Source organism: Tamandua tetradactyla, chromosome 3, assembly GCF_023851605.1.
Source record: "Tamandua tetradactyla isolate mTamTet1 chromosome 3, mTamTet1.pri, whole genome shotgun sequence".
NCBI classification, from domain to species: domain Eukaryota; kingdom Metazoa; phylum Chordata; class Mammalia; order Pilosa; family Myrmecophagidae; genus Tamandua; species Tamandua tetradactyla.
Window position 1 is genome coordinate 9,904,606 of NC_135329.1, and position 15,263 is coordinate 9,919,868.

At 37.4% G+C, this 15,263-nt stretch overlaps 1 protein-coding gene across 2 annotated transcripts in view; it reads right to left on the bottom strand.

The window, feature by feature from the left end:
- The window catches only part of HADHA (hydroxyacyl-CoA dehydrogenase trifunctional multienzyme complex subunit alpha), a 69,691-nt gene that overhangs the window by 8,798 nt on the left and 45,630 nt on the right, over positions 1 to 15,263 (bottom strand). For both annotated transcript variants that reach the window (XM_077152333.1, XM_077152332.1), the window contains exons 8-13: positions 11,718 to 11,840; positions 10,513 to 10,631; positions 6,367 to 6,423; positions 5,504 to 5,613; positions 3,899 to 4,033; positions 33 to 204 (exon numbers count right to left, since the gene is read on the bottom strand). In XM_077152333.1, the coding sequence (XP_077008448.1) occupies positions 33 to 204; positions 3,899 to 4,033; positions 5,504 to 5,613; positions 6,367 to 6,423; positions 10,513 to 10,631; positions 11,718 to 11,840 (716 nt within the window). The remainder of the gene's footprint in view (positions 1 to 32; positions 205 to 3,898; positions 4,034 to 5,503; positions 5,614 to 6,366; positions 6,424 to 10,512; positions 10,632 to 11,717; positions 11,841 to 15,263) is intronic.

Genomic DNA, 15,263 nt, shown 5'->3' on the forward strand with positions numbered 1-15,263 from the left:
TGGGGTTCAAGCCAAGCAGGCTCCTTACTTACCGCTTCTACCTCCTTTAGCACTCTGTGTTTGAGGTTAAGGTCCTCAAACACAGCTTCAATCACCATGTCTGCCTTTTCAAAACCCTGGTAATCGAGCTGCCCAGTCAAGTTGCTGAAAATGGAGTCCCTTTCAAATGATGTCAGTGCTTTCTTCTTTACCTTTTCATTCAATCTAGGAAAAAAGCAAAGCAAAACACACATACATACACACTCCTAGTCCGAGGAGGAGAACAGGAAACTAACATTTATTGAGTATTTGTGGGCCAGATGGTGTGCTATGAAGAAATTATTATATTACCCACTTTGAGGGGCTAAGTGCTCAGCTGATCAAATAGCTACTAAGGGAGGGTACTAGGATGCAAAGTCAGGTTGACTACAAAATCCACATTCCTTCCATTACTAGATGCCTCTAAAAGCCTAACTTTTACAAGCTGCATCAACTCATAAAACAACTGAGTTGGAAAGAGAAGTAAATGACATGAATACTAGAATGGCACAACAAGAGAGCAGCTCTAGTAATTCTTTCTACAATAGGGGAAATGGCCAGTGGGTGTCCTTCACCATGATTTAATACTTGCTTACATTCTATAATTGTAATCTTCTAGAGACAGAGACAAGCTTTGTTTCTTATATTTTCAGTCCATTTCCCACTCAGCACCTAGTAGTACACTATACTGATTACATTAAATATTAACTCTAGGTTTCTTCTTTCCCATAGGGAGTTAAGGATTCCTGTTACTCTGACATTTAACTGATTATTTTTATTGCTAAGGAAAACAGGTTTTCTTAGGTTTCACTCTGATCACATATTCAGAATGAATGACTTAGAGGTTTTATCTGAATGAAGAATAATGCCAAACCTCACTAATCCCCTTTATTGAAAGAAAAATTAAAGCTAAGAATGTAAGTTCAAAGAACCATTCAATTAAAGCCTTACAGATAAGGTTCAAATTATTTGATTTCAGATAATCAGCAACCAACAAGCCAGGTAGTTGTCAGTTTGAAACATTTTTAATTGTTCTAATTCTCAGGTCTAATGAAACTATTTCCAGGAGAGGATAGGAAACGTATGTTTTCAACAGTATGGGGAGAGGTATTTGAAGAGACTGAAGTTTTTCAGGTGGAAAAGGGAAACCAGGCAGAGCTGTATCCAAAGGAAGTCAAGGGAAGGAGGCTCTACTACAGCAGCAATTTCTCATTTTGGTAACCATGAAACTGCTGTTTTGTTTTTTTTTATAGTTTATTTTTTAAAATTTATTTATTAATTAAAAAATAAGAAACAAAATAAAACATACATAATCAGTAATTTACAATATCATCACCTAGTTGCATATTCATCATTTCTTAGAACATTTGCATTAATTCAGAAAAAGAAACAAAAAAGACAATAGAAAAAGAAATGAAACGAACACAGGAAAGGAAAAAAAAAAAGATTATACCTATCATACCCCTTACCCCTTGCCTTCATTGATCACTAGCATTTCAAACTAAATTTATTTTAACATTTCTTCCCCCTATTATTTATTTTTACTCCATATGTTCCACTTGTCTGTTGACATGGTAGACAAAAGGAACATCAGACACAAGGTTCCCACAACCACACAGTCACATTGTGAAAGCTATATCATTGTTCAATCATCCTGAAGAAACATGGCTACTGGAACACAGCTCCACATTTTCAGGCAGTTTCCTTCAGCCTCTCCATTACATCTTCAATAACAAGATGATATCTACTTGATGTATAAGAATAACCTCCAGGATAACCTCTCGACTCTGTTTGGAATCTCTCCCCCTTTTGGTCGAGAAGATTTTCTCAATTCCTTGATGCTAAGTCTCAGCTCATTCTAGGGTTTTTCTCAATCCCTTGATGCCGAGTCTCTGCTCATTCCAAGATCTCTGTCCCAGGTTGCCAGGATGTCCACACCCCTGGGAGTCATGTCACACGTAGAGAAGGGTAGGGTGGTGAGACTGCTCGTTGTGTTGGCTGGAGAGAGGGGCCACATCTGAGCAACAAAAGAGGCTCTCTTGGGGGTGACTCTCAGGCCCAACCTTAAGTAGGCTTGACCTATCCTTTGTGGGGTTAGGTTTCATATGAACAAACCCCAAGACTGGGGGCTCTGCCTATAGCTTTGGTTGTCCACACTGTCTGTGAGAATATCAAGAATTCAACTTGGGGAAGTTGAATTTCTCCCCGTTCTCACCACTCCCGAAAGGGGGCTTTGCAGATACTTTTCCACTCACTGATCGAATCACTCTGGGATTCATCGGGGCATCACTCTGGACAAACCAGCACAATCTCATGTCCCACCTGAGATTCCAAGTACTTATGGCATTCAATCAAACTATCTACATAGGTTATATTAGGAAATGCACTAGTCAAAATATTAATTTTCTACCAAATAAACCTTTTTTGCTTTAGTCTCACACGGAAGGTGACATTTTAAAATATTAATTACCATCTATTTTCAGTACCCTGCAATAATGCCATTCCTTTGTTCTTCCTCATGCAAAAACATTTTTAAAATTGTACCTTGTACATTTCACTATTATTATACACTCTAGGCATTCCTAGATTATACCATCTCAATCTTTAACATCTATCTTTCTTTCTGATTTCAATATGTCCCCAGCCCTCCTCCCTCTATCATTCTCACATGCAGCTTCATTCAGTGTTTTAACATAATTATATCACAGTTAGGTAGTATTGCGCTGTCCATTTCTGAGAAACTGCTGTTTTTTGATACTTGGATGCTAGTGTCAGAGCAATGCTGTTATTCAGCAACCAGACTGTATATAATATCTGAATTGAAAATATGACGAAACCAATTCTCAGTCCTCACAATTTGCTGTCTTGGCATTCCAAAACAATACCACAACTAAACAGAGCTGTATCAAAATTCACAAACTTGAGAAGGTCTATTCTGGTACCAGGTGTGCCAGTTTGAAAGGATGTATGTACTCTAGAAAAGCCATGTTTTTTAACCCTAATCCAATTTTATAAAGGCAGCTGTTTCTTCTAATCCCTATTCAGTACTGCATGAAACTTTAATTAGCTCATCACTCTGGAGATGTGACTCAATCAAGAGTGGTTGTTAAACTGGATTAGGTGGAGATGTGTCTCCACCCATTCCAGGTGGGTCTTGATTAGTTTACTGGAATCCTATAAAAGAGGAAACATTTCAGAGAAAGGGGGAGATTCTGAGAGAGCAGAACAACGTAGCCATGAGAAGCAGAGAGTCCAACAGCTGGCGTCCTTTGGAGATGAAGAAGGAAATGCCTCCCAGGAAGCGTCATAAACAGAAAGCCAGGAGAGAAAGCTAGCAGATGGCACCACATTCACCACATGCCTTTCCAGAGGGGAAAGAAACCCTGACTGTTTGCCATGTGCCTTTTTACTTGAGAGAGAAACCCTGAACTTTATTGGCCTTCTTGAACCAAGGTATCTTTCCCTGGATGCCTTAGATTGGATATTTCTATAGGCTTGTTTTAACTGGGACATTTTCTTGGCCTTAGAACTATAAAGTAGCAACTTATTAAATTCCCCCTTTTAAAAGCCAATCTGCTTCTGGTATACTGCATTCCGGCAGCTAGCAAACTAGAACACCACGGCATAAAGTAAATGACATTTAAAAATATCTAATACAGTTTTCCCTTCTGCACTCAAAGACTATAAAGACTTCAAAGATGTTGATGGTCTACAATATTTGCAACAAAACAAAGTGAAAGAAGGAATTAGCATTCCTAAAAATCAAAAGAAACTTGGTTTAACTATAGAGTGTGGTTCAGGGAAAAGGAGTCTATGAGGGTAAAAAACAACAACATTCTAACTCCTGGCAAATGAGAGACAAGGCAAAGAGCAGGCTTACCCTTTGAACACTTGCTGCTGTCCTCGGCCTAGCCCGGCTAGTGTAGTATCTTTAATTATAGTCTTTAACTCCTTATCCACGGAGACTTGGGCAATGCCGGCTCCCATCAGCCCTGCACCAAGAATAGCTAGATGTCTGAAAGAAAAGGATGGAAGGACTTTGGTAAACAACTCTTACTCATTTCAGGAAGAGTGGAAGGTTGCAAAATTATCATCTGAAAAAGCAAATAAAGCAAGCACAACAATAAGGTGTTTCAAAATAATCTTTACCTGTAACAATACATCTTTAATGAATCACTCATTTTCAATGTTAAATGCAAAAACCCATTAGGTCTAAAAAAACTGGTCTACCCAAGAAGAGAGAATTATACTGCTCTTTAATCATGTCTGGAGAACCCCCAAAACAAATCAGTATATGCTTAAGTCACTATGACTATTTTTGTTTTCTAAACAAAAACCAACTTGTAGTAGTATGCCCAAAGACTAACCTCACCTCTTCCAACTACTTATTTGTTAGTGATTCTACCATTTTCTAATTAAATTTGATTTCTACTGAAATGTGCTCTTTTCTTTTCTCTGTCCTCCCAGTCACCACTCTAATCTGTGCCTTTATCACCTCTCACCTGGATCAGTTCAAAAGCCTCCTGGATGGTCTTTGCTTCCAGACTTTAACCCTCCCTCAAATGTGCCCCCCCCCATACACATCCATTCCAATGAATGCAAGGCTCTGACTGCCTTTCCATTTTATCTTCTACTTTGGACTGTAATCTCATTCAAGGTGAGGGGAAGGAGATGATGGAAACATTAACTGCTTTTCTTGTTCAGCTAGAACGGGGTTTCTTGGCCTTAGCACTATGGCCATTTTAGGCTGGACCCATTCTTTGCCTGTGCATTGTAGCATGCTTAGCAGCTTCTATGGCCTCTCTATTCAATAGATGCCAGTAGTATCTCCCCCTCTGCAGGTGTGATAATGAAAAATATCTCCAGAAATTGCCAGATGTCCCTTGGGGTGGGGCATGGGTGACAGAATCTCCCAGGTTGAGAAACTCTAAGCTAGAACGTGAGTTAAAGATCATTACAAAACTTAGGATGTGTAAGAGCCATTTAGGTAGCATAACATTGAAAGCCTGGCTGTAGAGAAGAGACATGAAACAGGTAATCAGAATCTCAAAGGCTTAAGTTATAAACTAAAAGGACAAGACTTAACAACTACAATGAGGCTTTGTTTTTTAATGATGAAGAAGTGTGAATACCCAGGGATGGTTTCTTAAGTCACAGGGCTAAACAATTTCATTAAACATACTCGTGTGTATTTATTTTAGAAAAAGGGGACTTAAACCAGACTTCTAAGACAGTGAGACAAGAAACAGCCTCTTTAATATAGATATATATTAGAGGGGTCTGGAAAATACTCAGAATGCATAGCACTTTGGAAGCCAAAAGGTTTTTCGTAGGATGGAGGGATTGAGGTATCTACTGTGGTCAGGACAGAAGGTTTAGGGCAAGACTGAATTGATATTAACTAGACTTGTAGGTCTTCAGAAGCATCTATAAGCTATGCCACACTGTACAATTCATAAGGGCTTCTGTGTAGAGTTTAACTTACTTAACATCCTTCTGAGGAGCTCCAAATTTATTCTTCTTGCACAGGACCTGGCCATGGTAAAGTCCCACCAAGGCCTTTGATTCTTTGGTCATTGCAAGCTCTCCAAATTGCTGAAAAGTAAAAGGGAACAAGAGAAGGTAGAAGCTCCCAGTCTAAGTGAGGTGGAGATGGCTTCAGTTCAGGCCTGTCTGCAAAGGTTCAGCTGCTCCGAGGGCCTGAGTGCAGGGGTGCCAGTGCTGCAGAAGCCTGTCCCCTGCTGATGGGCCTTTCCTTCTCCCTTTGCTATCTGCAGCACTTTCAGACCCCTGCTTTGGAACAGGTTCTGGATATAACTCAGCTTTTGGATTTTCTACACCAAGAGGTTGTGCTAACTTTTTCCATAGCTTTACTTTTCTAATTCACTAAAAAAGGGTCTGGGCTTCAAAGGTTCATCTCTAGGCCCTAACAAGTAAAGAACATACTTTTCTATCAATGTATCTATTTTATCACAATGAAACCAGCCAAATTGCAAGACAAAAACATCCCTAAGTGAGTTTATTTTGAAAGAATTATAACACTGCTCCTGTGAATTTCATCCTCATTATCATAAATGCCTATTTTCACTACTTGTCATGACTGGGTCAACATGAAATGAGATTTAAAAAAAAAAAAAATGAGGGCAGTCCAAATATTTGTAGACCACTGGGCCCTCTTAGCATCCACCCGCTCACTCAGATTAATCATAAGAAACGATAACTGCTGGAAGAAAATAATTTTTACAGGATGTGGATACTTTTTCTTTTTTCAGCTTTATATACAGTATTAGATCTTTGGTTCGCCTGCAACATAACTACTAATAAAAAATTTAAAGGAAATAACTTTACCTGAGATTCAGAGAGATAGCCAGCTTCCTTTCCTTGCTCAATTCCAGTCTTTACCACCTAAAAAATGTATAAAGCATTTGTTCAGTATTGGAAGAGAACGGTGAGACAATAATGCTGAATAAAATTTCCATTATTACTGGCTTTTGAAGTGTTAAGTTAAAAGTCTAAACTGGAGTGAAAAAGTAAAGATGACCAAGTACCTGGTTCTTAAGACTGACTTAATTCTCCCACTCTGGGGCTACTGCTAAATCCAGCATAAATTGGAAGGAGCAGGAGAAAAGGGAAAAAGGGAAAAAACACAAGAGGCTCCATCGCTCAAATTCTATCTCCATATCCAACTCGGAATCCTCTTTTATTCTGTCAGAGAAAGAGGGGTAATCACTCCTTTCTGAGTTCAATATATTTATCCTTCCCTCTTACCCACCTCCCTTCCTGTATAATTACTCCTCCCACTTCTCTTCTGTTCTCCAAATGCAGGTAATCTCCAAAGTTCCACTTCCAGCCATTTACTCTCTCTATGCATTCTTCCTTGGACGCATCCCCTAGTTTATCACACTAATCATAACCTCTATGAAATTCAATTTAATATTTGAGGTAGGTACTATTTTATATACATTGGGAAATGTAAAAGATGAAGAGATGACTTTGCACTCAATCATCACAATTTCAGAGCATGACAAAAGAAAAAAAAAGAATACACAGATCTAACATTCCCAACCCTGACTTCATTATTGTAACTGCTGTTGAATTTCCTACAAAACTGAAACTCAACACATCTAAAACTTAATGCATCATCCCTCTTTAGCAAATATCTTACTTCCTTCATATTTTCACTTTTACTATTACATCTCAGGTCTTATTCAAACTTCAAGACTGAATTGTCAAAACAGCTTCCAAATCCAACGGCCAAATTTCTCTATCAAATCCATTTTTAAACACTACAATGAAAACAGCTCTCTACAATCTATATAGGACAAAAGTCAAATTTTCAATTCACTACTGACAGTCTTCTAAAATCTAGCTTTCATCTGCCTTTTTGCAGACAGACACCTCACTATTCCTCTACAAAAACCAGTTTTGCTGAATGTTCCTTGAAGAAGCTTCCTGTTTTCCTGCTTCTGTGACTGCTCAACATATCCATCTCCCTTGGCGTTACATCCCCCTGCTCTATTCTGTATATATTCTTCAGGGCTCAGGTCAAATCCCGTAAGGCTCTTCCTCATCTTTTTGGCTCACGGCAACTGTTCCCTCCTCTGAGCACTTGGTAATTTTCCTCTGTCCCAATTATCTGTCCATTAATCTTATGCTTTCTTATAATGTTTCTCATACTGTTGCCTGAGCCTTTCCATACACACACACACACACACACACACACACAACCTTCTTAAACCCAGATTATGAGACAAATGGAGGTAGAGGATCACGTTTCATTTTTTATGTACTGTGGTGTCTTCTACTCAAAAAATATTTGTTGACTGACTCATTCTCAATTTTGAAGTTTTTGATTCTATGCTTTCTTAATCTTGGACTTTCCAGATTGAAGAGTTATAAGTTTTAAAGTCTACTTTTTATTTTTTGGGGGTGCATGGTCTGGAAATCAAACCCAGGTCTCCCACATGGAATTGTGCATTCTACCACTGAGCCACTTAAAGTCTATTTTTAGACAACAGTTTCTTTAACCCTGTGATCATTATCCTATGTGCTGGTTTGAAACTGTTATGTACCCCAGAGAAGCCATAATTCAATATTATAGAATGGGATCTTTTTTTTTTAATATTTTTACTGACAAAACAACATACAAACATGAACATTCTTAACATATGAACATTCCATAGTTGGTGTACAATCAATGGCTCACAATATCATCACATAGTTGTATATTCATCACCATGATCATTTCTTAGAACATTTGCATCACTTCAGAAAAAGAAAGATAAAGAAAAAAGAAAAAATTATACATACCATACCCCTTACCCCTCCCACTCATTGACCGCTAGTATTTCCATCTACCCAATATATTTTAACCTTTGTTCCCTTTATTTTTTTCCTATACCCTTTACCACTCCCTTTCATTGATCACTAGTATTTCAATCTACTCAATTTATTTTAACATTTGTTCCCCCTATTATTTATTTATTTATTTTACACCTATTTTTTACTCATCTGTCCATACCATAGATAAAAGGAGTATCAGACACAAGGTTTTCACAATCACACAGTCACGTTGTAAAAGCTATATTACCATACAGTCATCTTCAAGAAACATGGCTGCTGGTGCACAGCTCTACGGTTTCAGGCACTTCCTCTGGCCGCTCTAATATACCTTAAACTAAAAAGGGGATATCTATATACTGTGTAAGTATAACTTCCAAGATAACCTCTCGACTCTATTTGAAATCTCTCAGCCACTGACACTTTATTTTGTCTCATTTCTTTCTTCCCCTTTTTGGTGGAAGAGATTTTCTCAATCCCTTGAGGTTGAGTCCCAGCTCAGAATGGAATCTTTTTGATTAAGTTGTTTCCATGGAGATGTGACCCACTCAATTGTAGATGGGGACTCTGATTAGGTAGTTTCCACAGAGATGTATCTCTGCCCATTCGAGATGGGTCTTTATCTACCTATTGGAGTCCTTTAAGAGGGAACCATTTTGAAAAAAGCTTCAGAGCCAACAGAACCGGGAGAGCCAACTTGAGACCTAGAAAGTTGGAGGCAGAAAAACACCCCCCAGGAAAGCTATCAGAAGCCAAAGACCCCAGCAGATGCCAGCCCCATGCCTTCCTAGTTGACAGAGGTGTTCTAGACCCCTCAGCCTTTCTTGAGTCAAGATGTCTTTCTCTGGACGCCTTAGTTTGGACATTAGTATAGCCTTAGAACTGTAAACTTGTAAACTTACTAAATTCCTTTATTTAAAAGCCATTCTATTTCTGGTATATTGCATTCTGACAGCCTTTAACAAGCTAATATATTATTCTTGATCTTTTTCAGAAATTACCTTATCATTAAAACTTTTTGATAATTAGATCAATGGGAAGTCCACGAAACATTGATACTTTAAGTATCAACAATGGTTTTGACTTAAGGCAGAATATAGCTGTAACTTTTGTTTCAACTATTTCTCTCTTTTTTAAAAAGAGTTTTTATTGACATATCTTCATGTACCATATAGTCCATTCAAAGTATACAATTAATGGTTCACAATTTTGTCACATAGTTGTGTTTTCATCACCATGATCAGTTTTAGAACATTTATATCACTCCAGAAAAATAAATAAAAAGAAAAAACCCATCATCCCATACCCTTTACTCCTCCCTCTCACTGACCAACAGTATTGCAATCTACCCAATTTTTTTTAACCCCCTATCCCTACCCCTGCCATTATTTATTTTTTTGTCCTTATTTTTTTACTCATCTGTCCATATTCTGGATAAAAGAGGCATTAGTCAGATGGTTTTCATGATTACATGGGTGACCTATAAAAGCTATAGAGTTATACAGTCATCTTCAAGAATCAAGGCTACTGGAATTCAACAGTTCAACAGTTTCAGGTACTTCTCTCCAGCCACTCTAATACACCATAAAACTAAAAGGGGATATTTGTATAATGCATAAGAATAACCTTCAGGAAGACCTCCTGACTCTGTCTGAAATCTCTCAGTCACTGAAACTTTGTCTAATTTCTCTCTTCCCCCTTTTGGTCAAGAAGGCTTCCTCAATCCCATGATGCTAGACCCTGGCTTATCCCTGGGAGTCATGCCCCACGTTGCCAGAGAGGTTTATATCCCTGGGAGTCATGTCCCACGTAAGGGGAAAGACTGTGAGTTTATCTGCTGAGTTGGCTTATCAACTATCTCTTAATGCCCAACATTTTACTGACCTTTTATACTGATATGTCTTAGTTTACTTCCCTGGTTTACACTGATAGCTTTGAATTCATCAACCAGTGAGTATGTCTAGCACTAATTTCCTCCAAAATATCACTTTATATGAACACTTATAGTCTGCTATGCTTTACTCCTATTTTGGTATTTTAATAGAATTAAGAAATTTAACACTGACATACATAGTCCAGAATGGCAAGAAATAGTAGTGCTCTACATGAAAAGAAGAACTGTAAGAAATGTGGGAATATGGGGTTAAGACTCACATCAATTATCTTCAGAGGTGCAGGATAAAGGCCTTTGGTCTGCTTTTGTACTTTTTCTTCCACCTTCTTGTAAATCTGTTGCCTGATAAATGGAATAGTCATCGCATACGATGTCAGTTCTGTAAAGTAAAATGCTTTCAGATGCTGAATGGAAAGCCTCCCTTTTAGCTTGTGTTATAAATTGCCTAAAATATAGTAATTCTTAGCTATCTGCAAGAAGTGTTTTTTATTCTGATGTACACAATTTAAACTTCAACCTACGCACTTGTTTAATACAATTTTATTGAGATTTATTCACATGCCATATAATCATCCAAAGTATACAACCAATGGCTCACAGTTTCACCACAGTTGTGCATTTATCACCACAATCAATTTTTGAATATTTTCATTACTCCAAAAAATAAAAATAAAAAAGAACACCCAAAACATCCCATATCCCTATCCTCTCCTATTATTTATTTATTTATTTTTCATCTTTTAATCTTACTCATCTACACATACACTGGATAAAGGCAGAGTTAGTAACAAGGTTTTCACAATTACACGGTCACATCATAAAAGCCACATAGTTACACACTCATCATAAAAAATCAAGGCTATTGCAGGGCTGTGTAATGGTGGGTCAGTGGCAGAATTCTTGCCTGCCATGTCCAAGACCTGAGTTTGATTCCTGGAGCCTGCCCATGCCAAAAAAAAAAACAACAACAAAGAATCAAGAATCAAGGATATTGTAGTTCAACAGTTTCAGGTATTTCCTTCTAGCTATTCTAATATAGTAGAAACTAAAAAGGATTAGCTATATAATGCATAAAAAATACCCTCCAGTATGACCTCTTGACTATATTTGAAATCTCTTAGCCATTAAAACTATCTTGTTGCATTTCTTTTCGCCTTTTGGTCAAGAAGGTTAAGCACTTCTTTAAATATGGTTTTACTACTTGATAAATGTTAAAGCTGGAAAATGGGTATATATGAGTATGTATTACATTGTTATACTATTAGACTTTTGATTTAATATTTAGAATTTTCCAAAATAAAATGTTTTAAGATGATGGCTTTTCCTCACCAGTGTTAAAAAGCTGACTATAAGCTCAGGGTAAATAATATATTTACCTCTTCCTCTTTTCTAAACCATACCAGGAAAAAAAAATTAAATTCCCAGGAAAGAAGCTTTGCCTTTGTTCTTTAAAAATGAGACTTACTTTCTACCAGTCCCTTGTGTCTCTTGGAAGAAATCTTCTTATCAGCTAGTTCTTTGGCAAAAGTAACTGCAACTTCTTCTAAGTATTCAATTGTCCGTTCCTCTGGAGGTTTTACTCCTGGTCCTGTAAAAATGAACACAACAGACTGGAAAGCTTATCAGGCTTAGATCAGTCCCAGGTAGGTAAAATCTTAGACATTCCAGAGCCTTTAGCATCCACTCTCAGCACAGCTGTCCATTTCAGACTAGAGACTTGGAGGTGGACAAGTCAAGACTTATGGATTCAAAGAAGGGGAATAACATTAAACACAGTGCAACAACAGGCTCTAGGTAGAAAGCAAGGTCTTAACCCATCCCAGTCTGGCTTCCATTTTTTAGTATATTATAGTATATCTCATGTATTCTTATTATAAAACTGGAAATAAATGAATAAACTCCAGAAATCACATTTTTAATGGCACTAGAAAGCTATATGAATCAACAAGGACTGTATGAACAAAAATTTCAGAGACAGAAGAGCTATCCAAAGTGAACTGATAACTGCTGGTCATTTTCTTCCCTAGGCATGCATATGTGATACTTTTACATGTGGGCTGAAGATTGGACTTTGCTCAGGAAGGGTGCTACGAGGGGAAAGAGAAGACACTGGAGCTTTTAGTGGTCATATATTAAGAGATCTAAAACTAGAAGAAATCAGACACAAGGCCAGTTTTCTCCATGGAGCATCTGTGGAGTTCTAAGGTGGTATAGAAGGCTAGAGGAGTTGGGCCAGAAAGGCAGAGTGAAATCTCTCCCAGTGTCATAATGTTTAGGACACAGCACTTCTATAGAGGCGAGCACTGGCAACAAATATGCAACTGGTTTCCTGCTGAAGGTATCTGCCATATCTACTTGAGGTAGTACACTAAAGAGCTAGATTCAAAAAACCTAAAGAGTAGAATAAATAGACTCTCAGTCAAGTCTTAGAGGAGTCACACTAGAGGAGAGGGTGGCTGAGGTAAGAAATACAATCTTGGGCCATCTTGCAGTACTTAGGAGACAAAAATCCCATAGAGGGAGGAGCCTGCAACAAATAGAAAACCAATCTTCCCTTAAAAAATGTGCTCTATTTTGAACCTGTGTGTGACAGGAAGTCAAAGAACTAAGACCAAAAATCTCTGAATGGCAAAAGTGGAGAGAACCTATGCGAGTCACGACGCAGCTCTGCAGAAAGGTCAAAGCAACTGTAATTTGTGAGCTAGGATACTAGAGGGTAGCTAGTAGATAGAATGAGTGCCAGCGATTACACAGTGGCCCCTTCTAACTTTGGCTGAGTATTGCTTGGAAAATGCATTAGAGGAAGCTAGCTGAGGCTGTAGAAAGAAACACTATAAAGGAGTAGTCTGATGCTTCCTGGGGCTCACATATAGGACAGGAAGAAAAAGGGAATAAACAGATGAGACAAATAGAAAACATGGGAGATTTAAACAAAGATATATACTGTGATGGTTTTTTGATGTGTCATCTTGGCTAGGTTACAGTCCCCAGTTATTCAATAAACACTAATCTAGGTGTTGCTGAGAAGGCATTTTGGAGACATAATTAAAATCCATAATCAGTTGACTGCAGAGAGATTATCCTAGATAATCAGGGTGGGTCTGATCTAATTAATTAATCTGGGTGGGTCTGATCTGATCAATTGAAAGTCCTTAAGAGCAGAACTGAGGTCTCCCTGATGAAGAAGATATCCCACTTGTGGATAGCTATATTTCATCCATGCCTGATAGTTCCAGTCTGTTTTTCCTGATGGCTCACCACATAGATTTTAGAGTTGCTTTGCCAGCCCCAACTGTATAAATGCCAACTCTTTGCAATAAATCTCCTAATATTCATCTCCTCCTGATTCTACTTCTCTGCTTGAATCCTGACTGATACATGTACATTAAATGAAAATGATCTAAACATTGCAACTAAAAAGCAGAGATTGGGGGTTCAGTGGTAGAATGCCTTTCATGCAGGAGACCCAGGTTTGATTCCCAGAATATGTATTAAAAAAAAAAAGGCCAAAATTGAATTTAAAAAAGAGATTCACCATAAATATAAAGATACAGACAGACTGAGTAAAAGGAGGCAAATATATGCACCTTGTAAACAGTATGCAAAAGAAAGCTGGAGTGGTTTTTATTAATATGTAGATTTCAGAATAAGAAATGTCAACTGGCATAAAGATGAAGAATTGATAACAAAGAAGTCAGTTTACCAGGAGGAAATAATAATCCTAAATGTGTATGCATATAATAAAAAAGTTTCAGAATACATAAAGCAAAAACTGAAAGAACTGAAAGGAGAAATAGGCAAGTAAATGAATATAGATTGAGATGAACATTCTTCTCTTGGTAACTGTAGACAGAAAACCCAAACAGATACAGAAGGCTTAAACACTCTTATCAACCAACTTGACCTAACTGAAATTTACAGAACACTCCACCCAACAACAGAATACAGAGCATCATCTTAAAATCCTTTAAAAAACTTTTTTATTTTATAAAATTGATATATGTTCATGTTAAAACCCAAACAATACAGAAAAGTATAGCTTGGTAAACATCCTTTTAGATGCACTATGAAAAACAGATACATGTATACAATTTTATATAAAGGGAGTCATACTATGTATGCCTTTCCAGAACCTTTTTTTTTAAACAACAGGATTTTATTGGTTTGTGGTTTCAGAAGCTACAAGTTCAAAGTGAAGACATTAGCTAAGTCATATTTTCTCCCCAGTTTGTGGCACAGAACCTTTCAAAAATTTTTTAAAAGTTTTATTCACACACCATACAATCCACTCAAAGTGTATAAGCAATGCTCATGGTATAATCAAAGAGTTGTGCATTCACCACCACAATCAACTTGAGAACATTTTCATTATTCCAAAAAGAAAAACCCCATACCCTTATACTCACCGACTCCCATTACTGATACTTGGCATTGGTGTGGTACCTTACAGAATATTAAAGTATTACTATTAACTATAATCCATAGATTGCATCAGGTGTACTTTTTACCATATTTTAATTTATTATTAACACCTTGTAATAATGACATACATTTGTTCTAGTTCATGGAAGAACACACTTATAGTTGTACCATTAACCACATTCATTGTCCCCACCAGGGTTCACTATGCTATACAGCACCACATTTTATCCTCTAGCTTTCCTTCTAGTGACATACATGACCTTAAACTTCCCCTTTCAACCACAAACACACAATTCAGCACTGTTAATTACACTCACAATAATGTGCTACTGTCACCTCTATTCATTTCCAAACATTTACAATCAACCTTATAAAAATTTCTGTACAAATTAAGCATCAGCTCTCCATTCTCTACCCTTATTCTATAGCTTGGTAACCTATATTCTAGATATTAACTCCATGAGTTTGCTCATTATAATCCATATTAGTGAGATCATACAATATTTGTCATTTTGCATCTGGCTTATGTCACTTAACATAATGTCCTCAAAGTTCATCTATGTTTGCATGCTTCAGGATTTCATTCCTT